At 44.5% G+C, this 13,872-nt stretch overlaps 1 protein-coding gene across 1 annotated transcript in view; it reads right to left on the bottom strand.

The window, feature by feature from the left end:
• Nucleotides 1-13,872, bottom strand: part of LOC142558364 (uncharacterized) — a 169,812-nt gene that overhangs the window by 119,999 nt on the left and 35,941 nt on the right. Inside the window, exons 3-4 of the mRNA XM_075670508.1 lie at nt 9,915-10,043; nt 2,506-2,612 (exon numbers count right to left, since the gene is read on the bottom strand). Coding sequence (XP_075526623.1) covers nt 2,506-2,612; nt 9,915-9,940 — 133 coding nt within the window. The 5' untranslated portion in view covers nt 9,941-10,043. The remainder of the gene's footprint in view (nt 1-2,505; nt 2,613-9,914; nt 10,044-13,872) is intronic.

Below are 13,872 nucleotides of genomic sequence, written 5' to 3'. Positions count from 1 at the left end.
TTTTGCGGACACTATTATGAGAGCCGGGAATATTCGTTGCGCTTTTTTTAATGGCTAAACCTAGCGAGGTAACCTTTACTGTATGCGCCGTATATCAACTAAAGGAACTAAATTGTGCGTAACAAAACTGACTCCAATTAACCCCCGCCCCCCGAACACTGGCAAATGAATGCGCTGTTGTATTTAAAAGAACAATTAGGCTACTGCACCTTCGAAAAGCGCCTAATAATACCCTGCATTTCTCTAGCTCACCCGCTTCAATTCGGTAACGGCCACCTATCGTGATGCGTCAGTCAGTCTGAATGCGTCCTTTTTATATTTTTTTTGTTACCAACGCGAAGCAACATTGAGACGTTGAGCGACGTGTTCGCGCACTAAACGTGTTCGATGAGCACGGCGCAGGGTGAACACGATCGCAACACGCGGACGAAACACAGCACAGAGCGCTTTTTCACTTGGCTCTGTATTGTGACCTTGTGGTTACATGTAGTTACATGCAGTATATTTTAGTTTTTGATAAGGGGCATATTGTTTTACCGACTCAAAAAGCATTGTGAGCACGCCCAAATTTTAACCGAATATATGAGGTCACTTCTGCTCAATGTTATCGAAAACCTTTCAAGACGGCTCCAGCTCAAACGAGGCCATTAAAATTTCGTCAACGCAGCGCTGACAGAATATTCACGATGTGTTCACAAACGCACTGCCTTGTTTCGTAATAAACACGGGGACAGCTGATGCCTGAAAGGGCGCCGGTGCCAGAGCGAGCATGTCCGTACAAACGGTCGACGATTGGTTGGCTGCCGTCACCCGATCTTCGCCAGCCACTCCAGAGATGAGGAGAAGCTCCCTCTATCATCGCGACACGCGGAAGTATCGCTATGTTCCGCTTGGGGATCTTGTATGTGAGATGAGCTTCGGCACGCATGATTACGAACTCTGCTCACAGGTCGGCAGTTAGCTCCATGGTCGATCTGCAGGATGTACGTCTGTTTGGTTAGTTAAATTTACAGGTGGTTCGCGACCCGTGAGATACAGGCATTGCGTAAGACGGTTTTGTTTCTTTATTTGAAATTTTCCGTCTGCATAATACTTCAGAAGAGAGGCAGTAGAACCACGGATTCTTGCGTTTATCGAATACGGCATGAATATGATACAGCTGTCTGCTATGTTTTTAAAGCCAATGTAGGGCGACACGATGCCCTGTTCATGACAGTCACACTCGACATCGATATCGCATACCGAACTGTCTTTTATAAAGCGGTGAAAACCAGGGTTTTGAAGAAGCGTTCAGTTTCACCTGTAAACAAATGGACAGAACACCTAAAGGATCTGGAAAAGCACACGGAAGGCGTAGAACAGTGTATGGTGAAAAGCGGGTTGTAACTTCGTCATACAAGACATTGTAATATAATGTGCTAACCAATAGCATAGCTGCAAATTTTTCTGGCTAGAAGAAAATGGGGCGAGTTTCTTACCCTAAACGTTTGCGCCACAATGAAACATTGACCCTTTGACGGTTATATTGTCTCTGACGGGACTAACAGGACCACAGAACGCGGTATGAATTAGGCCCGAGTTTCTATAGAGTGACCTGGAATTTCCAGCATTTGGAACAGCTAATTGGTGTTACGGGCTATAATTATTATTTTTCGTAAGTAAGTATTCTGCACTACAGCGCTAAAGCCGTTTCAGGCAGCGAGCGAGGATTTCGCCAGCGGATGTATGTGCGTTCGGCGATGTTGATTGGGCATTGGTTGTGCGTTTGCTGCATTGCACTATGCCTTAGTGCATGGTGTATCATATATGATAAACATGCACTAGCATAACAGAAACGACAAAAATAAGGAGTACCCTACTGCCACCCTGACCACGTGGCTTGCCCGCGGAGGTGATCCCCAAATGGCGATGCACACCCGTCGCCCGTCTTTGGGTCATCGGAACGCCAACTAGGTTACGTATACTCTCAGCAGGTAAGCATAAGTATGGTTTACACGCCTTTCCTTTTTGTGCTACTGCGTCGGCGCGCCATTATTACGTGGCTAAAGGAGAAACAATAAAGGGTGACGACCTAAAATGTTAGCGCCAAAGCATGCGGCAGCACGATCAGCAGTTGTCACGTTTTGAACAGTTTATATTGATGCACGACATCGCAAGGCCGCATACTAGTGCATAGATATTACAAAGCTAGAATCGTTATCGCGCAAATAAAACAAAAATTTCTTTGGCGAGTAGTCTCCTGAGGACTCTGAGGAAAACAAGTATGATAATGTCTATCATTTTCAAGTCATCTTTTTTTAACCCGACCATCAGTGAAGTGTGCCTAAAACAAGGTGCGTCGTATGGTCGGCAGCAAAGAATAACACAGTGAATGAGGGCAACCAGAGCACCGAATACTGCATCACTTCAGTGTTGCTCTTACGTAATTCCGAGAGTGCGCGGCGGATGCAAAATATCGAGGATCGAGGACAATCTACAGAAAGATGTTGAAGTCGTGCTGCTCACCATGCCTGCCGAGAAGTAGGTCTCCGGAAATTGAATCTCTCCGTGTACGGCACTCGTCGAATACACCGTACTGAATGTGGGCCCACTCGTGCATACGAAAGTGTAGGCTGGAAGGAAAAAATAAAGTAGTGCAATGAACGCATCCAATAAAGTACACTTCTTTTCTCCCCTCCAACGCATGTTTATAAACAGCAATACGTACACAGAAGCTGCACCACCCGGAAGAAAAATTGAAAGCTCTTTGACAACACTTGTCTAAATGAAATGAAAATATTTAGAGCTACAGGAAATGAATCATAACAGGGTACGACTAAGTGAGCACTGTAAATGCAAGCGCAACCTGTGGAAACTACGAGATACCAATGCGCTATGGCACCCGTTGAAATTTCCCTGTTAGCCTTATACGTGGCCGAGAATATTCTTGCGTGATATTGCCTCAGCCTTATTTGGCAACGCAACCACTTCTCATTTTACTTTGTCATGCTCACTTTTTCTTGCCCTTAATGGGTCCTCTCATTCACACCAGAGCGTAGCTTTTCCTGCGATCACTCAATCAAGCAAGGTGGCTTACACGAACCATAACTACACCTCAGGCAGAGATTCGTGCAACACGTGTGTGATGAGTCCACTAGCCAGAACGTTTTCTCCTGCTGTGAAGTAAGAGTGCGGAACCCACGACAAAATTAAGAACAACACTGTGCTACATATTATGCTTACTTACCAGGTCATGCTGAGCGCTTTTGAACTACTCAGAGAAGGCAACGTCGAAAAAACGGGCTACCTATGCTTTTTCTTGTAAGACACTGATCATTTTATCTGTAACGTCCCTAACAGTTCTCACGCCAACATGGCTTACTGGGAAGTGCGCGGTCTAACAGGTCGGGCATTGGGCTAGCGCGTTGATATAAGCCAGTTTGAAGCGAAGCATTTATTCAGCTTCTGTCTTGTCGGTGACGATTGGTGTGTGCCACAGTTGAATAAACCTCTAACACGCCCACTTGCGCCACAGGGCATGTGTCGCTCTTCGACGAACCTGCAACAGCGCTATAGTCGCGGGGGCTCACAATGTCCGCGAAGGAACGAACACGATGGACAAGTCGCGAGCTACGGAGAGAACCTTCCAGGCTACCGAGCCCAAACGGCAGCCAACCGCCCGGCTGGCCAGCCGCCTCTCTTAAACATCCCCGCTCACAATAAGATACCCACTGGCGCCGGCATCAATCGGCCGCCGGCAAACATCTTTCGCGCCAACTTAGGCCATTGCCATATATGTGCGTATGCACCGCTGCATATACTAGCGACGAATAGCGACGCTATTGTACCCGGCACTTCCAGAAGGCGCGAGGGAGAGGACGTTGGAGGCAGACACGCTTCACACGTGACGAATAGCGCGGCGACAATACGGTGTTTCGCTATGTTGATTCAATTGATACTAATCGCGTCAGCGTCGACATTCGTTGTGAGATGGGTCATGCCAGATTAGTTTTTGTTGCTTTCATCTTTTAACAGCAACAAAGAAGCTGCGTACCAGCGCTTTCTATTTTTCCGTCGTCAGGGAACTGCGGTTTAGGACATACTCGCTTTGAAGAGGAATGTAGTCTCCCATTTCCCCGCAGCCTTTTGTCGTCACAGTGCAGCGTTGATCGTCTCCACAACATGAGGAATTCCCGATTCGCACTTCATTTTTTCTTTCTCGTAGGCCACGCTTTCGGAAATTCAGTGATGAACTTCTCGAAGTGAACTCAGCCGCTAGGAGCTGCGTGCAAGAACCGGCACTCTGTTCCAAGCATGACCGGCATGTTCGTAGGTGTCACTTAGTCCTCGTAGGTTTTTAGCAATAGCGGCCATGTTCCACCGCAAGTATAAGTGCACGGGCCACCATATTTTCTTGAAGAGGAGAAAGAAATGTTAAATAACATTTGCGATTCCCTGGTAATCGAAAGTATTCTTCATTTTTACGCGAACTTCTTTTCATATTAGATGCAACCGGGCTATATTAACGGCGTGCAAGCAAAATAAAATTGAATCATAATATAAGGTTAGACATGCAGTTGGAGCGCAACCTCTATCCACACGTATCGCGATAACCAAACATCAAAAAATAACTAAAATGTTTCGCCTAAGTTGGGCGATCATTTCAACGGCACAAAGATGAATATCAAACGTCCTCACTTCCTTTACATTACCCATCCTCCCAAGTGTTACAATGCTCGTAATCACTGATTGGAGTTCCAGAGGCATTTATATTTATTATCAGAGAGGCAGGGAGGTATAGCGAAAAAAATAAATAATGAATAGTGATGCTGTTTATTTATTATTATTATTATTATTATTATTATTATTATTATTATTATTATTATTATTATTATTATTATTATTATTATTATTATTATTATTATTATTATTATTATTATTATTATTATTATTATTATTATTGGCGTCGATTTCGACGTCACCACGCCCCCGCCTGGTGTACGCTGGGAGAAGTGCTCGCTACCACGTGACAAGGCCGAGTGCATCCCACCAAATTGTGTGCGCTACGAGCCTGTGGCGCACGTCGCCCACACCATCTTCGATATTTCATTTCAGTCCAGGTAACGACCCACGCAGCAGCCGCAGATAGCAGCCTCGCGAACACGGCGGCATGTGGAACGAAGGCTTCGCTTTATGAAGGCCAACTCACAATGCTTTACAAAGCGCGTCTAGGCAGAACCCATTGGCGACACAAACAGGCGCATTCACATCGGAGTTCCTATCGCGGCTGACGCATTGACTACTGCCTCCCCCCCCCCCCCCACCTCTACCTCAACTCTCCCGAGATGAGCTATGGTTGTACTGAAGCGCGCTACGTCGTTTCACAGAGGTTTGTTCCCAATTTATCGTTAGTGCAAGAGCAGTTGGTGTCTAGGCGCATCAAAAAGCCGCAATACACTGCACGCACAACCAGCATTGGACAACATATTACGTGCACTAATACCGTGGCCTGGTTCCCTAAAAATAAATCACCACAGTCAGTCTCGTTTAGCTCCATGACACTTTAGCATCGAAAACACTCGAAACTTAGCCACGACGGCACTGGTAGCCAACAACTTGACATCGCACCATGCTATACATAGCAGACTTGTCTTTGTTTAAAAAAAACAACAATGTAGCCGATGACAAGTACTGCTGCTTAATTCAAAGGTGTAATTGGTGCCACTGACCAGTTGCTGCCTCACGAGAATAACTGAGTAATTAATGAACTGTAATGACTACTTTTACGTTGATGTCTTCCCATTCTTCTTTAACATTGCTCAAGCACGCTAAATACAACGTGCTGGCACGACTGTCCAGTGCGTCCTCTTCAGCCATTCGCACATTCTCCAATCCATTAACGACCGCTTTAGGAAGTTTCCGTCCGTGATTATTTTCTCGTTTTCTTATAAAAACATCAGCACCAACGCTCAAACCTCGCTCGCTGTGCGCGCAGGAGAGAAGGGTGGTGTTTTAACGTGCAAGCAAAATGTGCCTAACCAGGTTGTTGGCACTCAATGCCATTAAGCTGGTAAATGAAATGTGTTCGAAGCAAAGACATTCCAAATATGCAAGACAAGATTCTCTGGGAATCATCGTAGCACGCCAGGACAAATGATCAATTAAATATTTCTGTATACTGGCTAATATTTCCCATGTTTTGTTTCACGAGCTCATATATTCTATTGAAAGCCTAACAAGTTCCCAAAACAAGTACACGGTAATTGTCCTTGGCAATCGTAATAAACCTGGAATTGACTGAAATACGCTGAAATATTCGCATTGGAATGATTACACAGGAAACATGTGCAGCCTGCCGTTGCATTTTCAGGTCTTTTCTTATTTTCTTCGCCAATTTCTCTTATAGAATGTTAGATATAGGCCTACAGGATTCTCAAGTTTCAGATGTCTCGCAATCATGTCTGTATCTCTCTGCTCCTTTCTCCTCTCTCTCTCTGTCTGTGTACGTGTGTGTGTGTGTGTGTGTGTGTGTGTGTCTGTGCGTGTGTGTATGTGTGTGTGCGTGTGCGTGTGCGTGTGTGCGTGTGCGTGTGCGTGTGTGTGTGTGTGTGTGTGTGTGCGTGTGTGTGTGTGTGTGCGCGTGCGTGCGTGCGTGTGTGTGTGTATGTGTGCGCACGTGTGTGTGTGTGTGTGCGTGCGTGCGTGCGTGTGTAAGTGTGTGGGAATTATTTATCGCGCATATTACAATTTAGGAATCGTAGCCTGCGATTTGGCAACACGTATTAACTCGAAACTCCAGGATGACACCAGTTTCGATGCAATATTTACAAAAGTATGGGACGATGGACATAGATGTTCCAGCTACCATTTTGGTTCAATGGATAGAAGAATGGTTTTAGAGAAAGTAACTGGAGAAACACCCCATTTTTACGGTGACATTGATGGCGCATATATTCAAAAGGGAGCCAATTTGGAAAATAATTCCAAATGAATACGCCATGCAAACTCACCTGCTACAATTCGTGAATTTTAAGATATGCTATAAAGTAACTAATTAAAAAAATTCCGCACGTTTTTTTTTAGGTGCCCGAAAACTTAAAAATTATGCCGTCGTATGAGTCTAAACGTAAACACATTTACGTAATCATCTACGAAAGCTTCCTCCAGCCGCAATTCCCACAGGTGCGCGCGATCCCCTATAAATTTTTTAAGCACGTAATGCGCCTAAAGATTCGTTACTGTTTTCGGTGTGCCGAAAAAATTCCACTACATTGCGTAGAAAATTTCCGTCGAACGTCCCGCTGCGCCTTCAACCAACCAAGCAAAAAACGGACGAGTTCACGTAACAGCCACGCGACCTCGCCCTCTTTGACGACCTCTGTAAATCAACAAGTACTGACAAACTAGGAGACATAACGCAGTCCACAACAGGTGCTGCCGCTCCGATTTTATGTTTTCGTCTTTCTCTTTTACTCACGAAGGCTTCCTTTTCCCCAGTATTGACAAATTCGTTATAGGGAAGCTGCATGCTTCAATCTAATCCGACTGGACATTTTCACTATGGGTCAGTGAAGTTTCAAGTAAAATATCGCAATCGCAAGTAATTTCGCGTGGGCAAGCTTTTATGTGTCCTCTACTGGCCCACGAATATAGTCGTGAAGGGTACAGCTGCCGATAACCTCTAAGCATCACCCATGATCAATGCCTCAAAGGCATTTAGAATATTTTTCAAGCATTCAGCCATCTACCATATTATCTATGAATGTTTCATGTATCAAAAGTAGCATATTGAACCAAATTCTTTCCACGAAACGCCGTCGTGAATTGTTTGAATCATTAACTTTATTCATCTAAGCTTCAGTGGGTTCTACCTTCGTCGGCTTGCATTCATGAGGACACCTCGTGTTCCAGAAACAGAGTGATGGCAGGATTGTAATGCGATTACTATGAACTTAGCCCACTCCTACAAGCAAAGATGTCAAAAAAACATGCGTTCCGGTCGCTTATTGCATCAAATTTAAAGAACGCTTGAGCTTATCCTCGCACTTGTTTATGATGCACATGGTAAGGATGGAAAGCGTGCTAGAAGGAGTGAACATCGGGTTTGATCTCTCGTACATACACACGGGCACGATAATACAGCAGCAGCTGCCAAGTTTTGTTTTATGCCAACGACATTGTGTTGCTTGCTGACAGGGAAACTAATACGCAACGTCTGGCTAATATCTGTTGACAGGAACGTGGAATATTCGGATTGAAATTTAGCGTAAAGAAATTAGGTAAATGGCATTTCATTTGTTGAGAAAAGTGAAGAGACTGTGTCAAAGCAGGACTGGGTTATGCCTCGGGCAAAGGAATACAGAGAACTGGATGCGTTCCTTAACGATGGCTATAGGTAACGAAACAAAGAAAAAAAACAATAACTGCGAAAGGGAAGGGAAATTCGGCCACGATGGGAATTGAATAGGTACGAGGTACTCCGTGGTATGTGGAAAGGTATAGTTGTTCCAGGACTTACATTTGCAAATCCGTTTGTTTACTTCGAGTCTGAGGAACTATCACAACTTGATGCTAACTAACGGTCAGTAGGGCGCCACGCATTGGGCGCTCATGGGAAGACCTCTAATGAAGTCGTACTGCAGTGTCATATAGGCTGGACAAGATTTGAAATTTGGGAAGCTCAGAGTAAAATTAATATCGGAGAACGACTGACGAATATGACAGAACGTAAACGTGTTAGGAGAGTGTTAAAATATTTGTACAGGAAAATACTTACTCACATGTAGATTTAAAAACTAGGAAGCTTACCATCAAGTATGCGACCGGTATGATAAGCAACGTGGCAACATAGAACATCAAAGGGAAAGTCAGAGAGCCTGACATAATTTCATAAGTGGCGGCAATGGAAAAGAAACCGGTTATGAGTAACTACAGGAAAGGTAACAAAGAGATTAAGAAAGAAACATTTTAGGATAATTAAAATGGAAGCTGATTACTTTTTGAAGCGAGATCACACTGCGTTATGATGCCATAGAACGCGTGGTTTGAAAGTGAGAAACACCAAAGAAGATGCATGTGCCTGCTGCGATGAAGCTAGTGAAACGACCGAACATGTTTTATTAGTATGTGAAGACATCCGCCCATGAGTTGCTTTAGGCTCCCCTTGCCTCTTTGAAGCTCTTGCGTTCGGAGATACCAGGGGAAAAGTACATACGTTCGCAACAGTGATTAGTAAAAGGCTCTTTGAGGTTTGATGGCAGCAAAATATGCAGACAACAAACAATTCAAGGAGGCCTACAATAACAAATGTCCCCATAGTGATTAAGAGCGCTTGATTATGGGAAAACTTTCTCTGTGAAAAAACGAGATAGGTGACACATTCCGCAGAATAAGAAAAAGCTTGATGTCGCAACACACCGCCTCGTTTCAAAGCAGCACCTCACAGCATCCATCCATCCATCCTTTCATCCCATATCCTTGCACGAGTGCATTGCTTTTGCTTACGATTGTACACTCATGATGTCAGCTGATGAATCCAGTGTCTTCCGCGGGCATTGTTTGAAAATGAGTGTGGAAGTTACAGGGACTGATAATTAATAAGAAGACTGGTAGAAAAACATGGTTTCGCAGAAATTTGTGTTGTGCCTCTGAAAGGTCGCGCAAGTGTACAGTGCTTTCATGTCTTTGTTTTTTTCTAGGCGTGCAGACATTTTGTAAATGGGCACTGACCACTAAACCATACCTTTGGGTAGTGCGAAATGCTGTGTAACAATGCTACCATTAGAATGATACGAAAAAAAGTATACGAGGACCAAGACGATACCAAAAACAAATGAATGCACCTTATCATCTGCGGTCAAACGGTGGTGGTGTACTGCATCTGAGAACAATGTTTTACGAGTAGAGTAAAATAAAGCTCGGAATCTAGCACTTACCTATACGTTATTGTCAGTAACTTCATTTGGAGGAACGTCGGGATGGATTATGTCCAGAAGATCGGCATATCCTCCGTCCGTTTCTTCGATTTCCGAAGAGTAGACGCTCATACATGAAAATGTCTGCCTCTGTAGAAAACATAAGTAAACGATATTTTCCTCGTAGATTTACCAAACAGTTTTCACCAGAAAGCCTTAATCTTCCTGCACTGCTCACTAGTCGCACCGCTGCAGTTTTACTTTTAAGGATTCTTGCGCATAAAGGAATTCCGAAGCGTTGAGGTATTTAGTAAAAGAATGCACAAGGAAAAATTATTCCTTAAGAGGCAAGCGTAATCCGACAATGCGACAATATATAGCTCGACAAAACTGCACTAGTTGTAAATGTATAAATTTTTAGAAAACGCGTGCCGTAAAGAAAGGTAAGGATAATGTCATATGTAGAAACAGTGACGCAGGGACTCCGGCACCACTATTTATTGGGCGAATCGCTGTGGCCTTGACTAAATTATACGCTGCAGTGCACCGTGAACTGTCTCGTATACTATTGCCATCAACAAGTGACAGCTGAAAGGCGCAATAGCAAAAAAACAAGAATAGGTACAAGCTTGTAGCTGGATCGAGCCTAAAAAATATAGCTCGACAAAATTGCACTAGTTGTAAATGTATAAATTTTGCGAAAACGCGTGCCGTAAAAAAAGGTAAGGATATTGTCATATGTAGAAACGGTGACGCGGGGATTCCGGCATCACTATTTATTGGGCGAATTGTCGTGCCCTTGATTAAATTATAAACAGCAGTGCACCGTGAACTGGCTCGTATACTATTGCCATCAACGAATGACAGGTGAAAGGCGCAATAGCAAAAAAACAATAATAGCGACAAGCTTGTAGCTGGATCGAGCATAAAAACCTAATGTCTACGAGGACTGTATTGTGATTACAGAGTGGTGGAATGATTAGGGCCGACCCATTTGGAACGATCGCAGCCTGAAGAACATGATGCGCTGGTCGCGCTCCGTACCATGGAGAGGAATAGCAAAGTGTTTAGGCGCACCGCACAAACACAGGGTTAATTAAGCTGAACCAACGTTGGGTAACATTATCTATGCTGCGTACGCATACATTCACACACAACACACAACCGTTTCCAGAAGAACTGGGTATGTGTAAAATAATACCGATATTCAGAAAGAGTGATACGACTGGCATAGCTAACTAAAGACTAATCGGCGACATCGCAGTTGTGCCACTTTAATGCGATAAGATCTATATGAAAACTGTAGGCGCGTTCTTGCCATCGCCGTCGCCGTCGCCGTGTGGTTCCGTATAAAGTCTAAGGTACGAAAACGATAACATCGCCGCCGCACGTCGTATGCTGTATGGGCGAGTGAAGCACGCGAGGGAAGCCAACGATCGCAGCTCAATTTGGCGCGCACAAAGAAATAAAGTGAAGAGCAAGAGCGCCGTCCTCCATGGCGGGAAAGACCGGGAAGAGAAAGGAGGCAGGGAGTGGGAGTCGGCGTTGTGTTACGGCTGCGACTGCGTATTTCGCACGACCTGGCGCAAGGGGAACTGATGACCGCGGCATAATCGTTCACTCCATATATGAAGGAAAGCAGGTAAAGGCAGCGCGGGAGGGACGGGAGCGGGGGGGCTTCGACTGCGCCAACAAGTGCCTAGTTGTCACAGCCACGCGCTGTTGCGCACGCCGCATTTTGAAAGGCGCCTGAGGACAGCTCATGCTTTTGTGCGCTCTGTGTTGTCGCCACTTCTCAGTGGCGACAACCTAAATGTATGGGTTTTTCATGACCCACCAGATACGGGCATTGCATAAAACGAGTTTGTTTCTTTATTTGAAATTTTCTGTCTGCCTAATACTTCGAAAAAGAGGCAGTAAAGCCAAAATCAGTGCCTTTATCGAATACTGCATGAACGTGACACAGCTCTAGTGCGTTTTTAAATCCAGTGCCCTGTTTGTGACTGTCACACTTGACATCCATATCGCATACTGAACTGTCTTTTCGAAAAGCGCTGAAAGTCAGGGTTTTAAACAAGCTTTAAGTTTCACCTGTAAACAAAAGGACAGAATACGTAAAGGATTTGGAAATGCCGACGGAAGGCGCAGAAATAGAATATCGTGAAAAGCGGGTTGTAACCTCCTCATAAGAGACATTGTACAGTGATGTGCTAACCACTTCCATAGGTGTCAATGTTTATGACTAGAAGTAAACGGGGGGAGTTCGTTACGCTTAACTTTAGCACCACAAATAAACCTAGACCTAGTGGTGGCTACAATTTCTCTGACTGGACGAACAGGACACTAGCATGAAAGATGTGCCCGAGTTTCCATAAAGCGATCTGCTATTGGCCACACTTGGAACGGGTAATTGGTGTTACGTGGTCTAATTATTTTTATTCGGTAATTAGTATACTGCTCTGCAGCGCTGAAGGAGTTTCAGGCGGTGGCCGAGGTTTCGTCAGCGGATGTAGGTGCGTTCGGCGATGTTGATTGCGCATTAGTTGTGCGTTTGCTGCATTGCATTATGCCTTATTTCATGGCGTATCATATATGATATAAACATGCCCCTAGCATAACAGAAATTAAAATAAGAGGAATCCCAATGCCACCCTAACCGCACAGCTTGCCGGCGGAAGCGATTCCCAAATGGTGATGCACACCCGTCGCCCGTCTCTGGGTTATCCGAACGCCAAGTGCTTACGTATACTCTCAGGGCGCATTGCACAAGCATAGTTAACACGCTTTTCTTTTTGTGCTGTAGCTTCGGCGCCCGATCATTAAGTGACTAAAGGAGAAACATTAAAGGTTTACATGCTAAAATGTTGGCGCCGAACCATTCGGCAACGCCATCAGCAGTTTTCATCTTTTGGACAGGTATTCTTGGATGCACCACATCGCAACGCCGCATACCAGTGCATAAGTCTTAGAATATCCGGTCGACCGCTATACATGTACATGCTCTCCATCGCACGTTCTATATTCATCCGGGCGCTCGCCATATTGTTTTAATTTCCACCTGTGCAGTTGTCCGGAAGACGAAGGCGCCACGGGGATGGGGCAGTCTTCCAAACTTTTGTGAATACCCTCATATAGCGCATCCCAAATAAGGTCCTCTAATTTTTCCGTGATTCGCAGAAATGGTGCTGCTGTGTAATATCAGCTGAAGGGACCATTTCAACAAGATAGAATCATTATTGGGCAAGTACCACAAACATTTGTCTCGCGAGCGCTGTCCCGACGACTCCTAGGAAAACAAGTATGATAATTTCTCTAATTTGCCATGTCATTTTTTTCCAACCCGACCATGAGTGAAGTGTGCCTAAAACATGGTGCGTCGTTTGTACGGCAGCAAAGAAAAACACAACGAATGAGGGCAACCAGAGCGCCGAATACTGCTTCACTTCAGTGTTGCTATTACGGAATTCCGAGAGTGAGTTGCGGATGAAAAACATTGAGGACACTCCGCAAAAAGACGTTGAAGTCGTGGCGCTCACCGTGGCTGCCGAAGAGTAGGTCTCCGGAAATTGAGTCTCCACGTGTACGGCACTCGTTGAATACGCCGTAGCGAAAGTGGGCCCATTCATGTATACGAAAGTATACGCTGGAAGAAAAAAATGAAATCGTGCAATGAACGCGCGCATTAAAGTGCTCTTTTATTTTCTGCTCTCCGATGCGTGTTTATAAACAGCAATACGTACACAGAAACTGCACCGCCCGAAAGAAAAATTGAAAGCTGTTTAAGAACACTTGTCTAACTGAAATTAAAATATTTGGATCTTTTTTTGGGATATTGAAAATATCTGAATATTGAAAATAATTGAATTGAAATTGAAAATTGAAAATTACATTGAAAATTGAAAATAATGAAAATATTTGATATTTGGATTAACAGGGAAAGACTGAGTGAGCACAGTAAATGGAAGCGTAAGCTTTGGGA

The sequence above is a fragment of the Dermacentor variabilis genome, chromosome 9 (genome assembly GCF_050947875.1).
Source record: "Dermacentor variabilis isolate Ectoservices chromosome 9, ASM5094787v1, whole genome shotgun sequence".
Classification (NCBI taxonomy): Eukaryota; Metazoa; Arthropoda; class Arachnida; order Ixodida; family Ixodidae; genus Dermacentor; species Dermacentor variabilis.
Note: the sequence above shows the minus strand (reverse complement) of the source record. Positions and strands in the feature narration are given on the sequence as shown.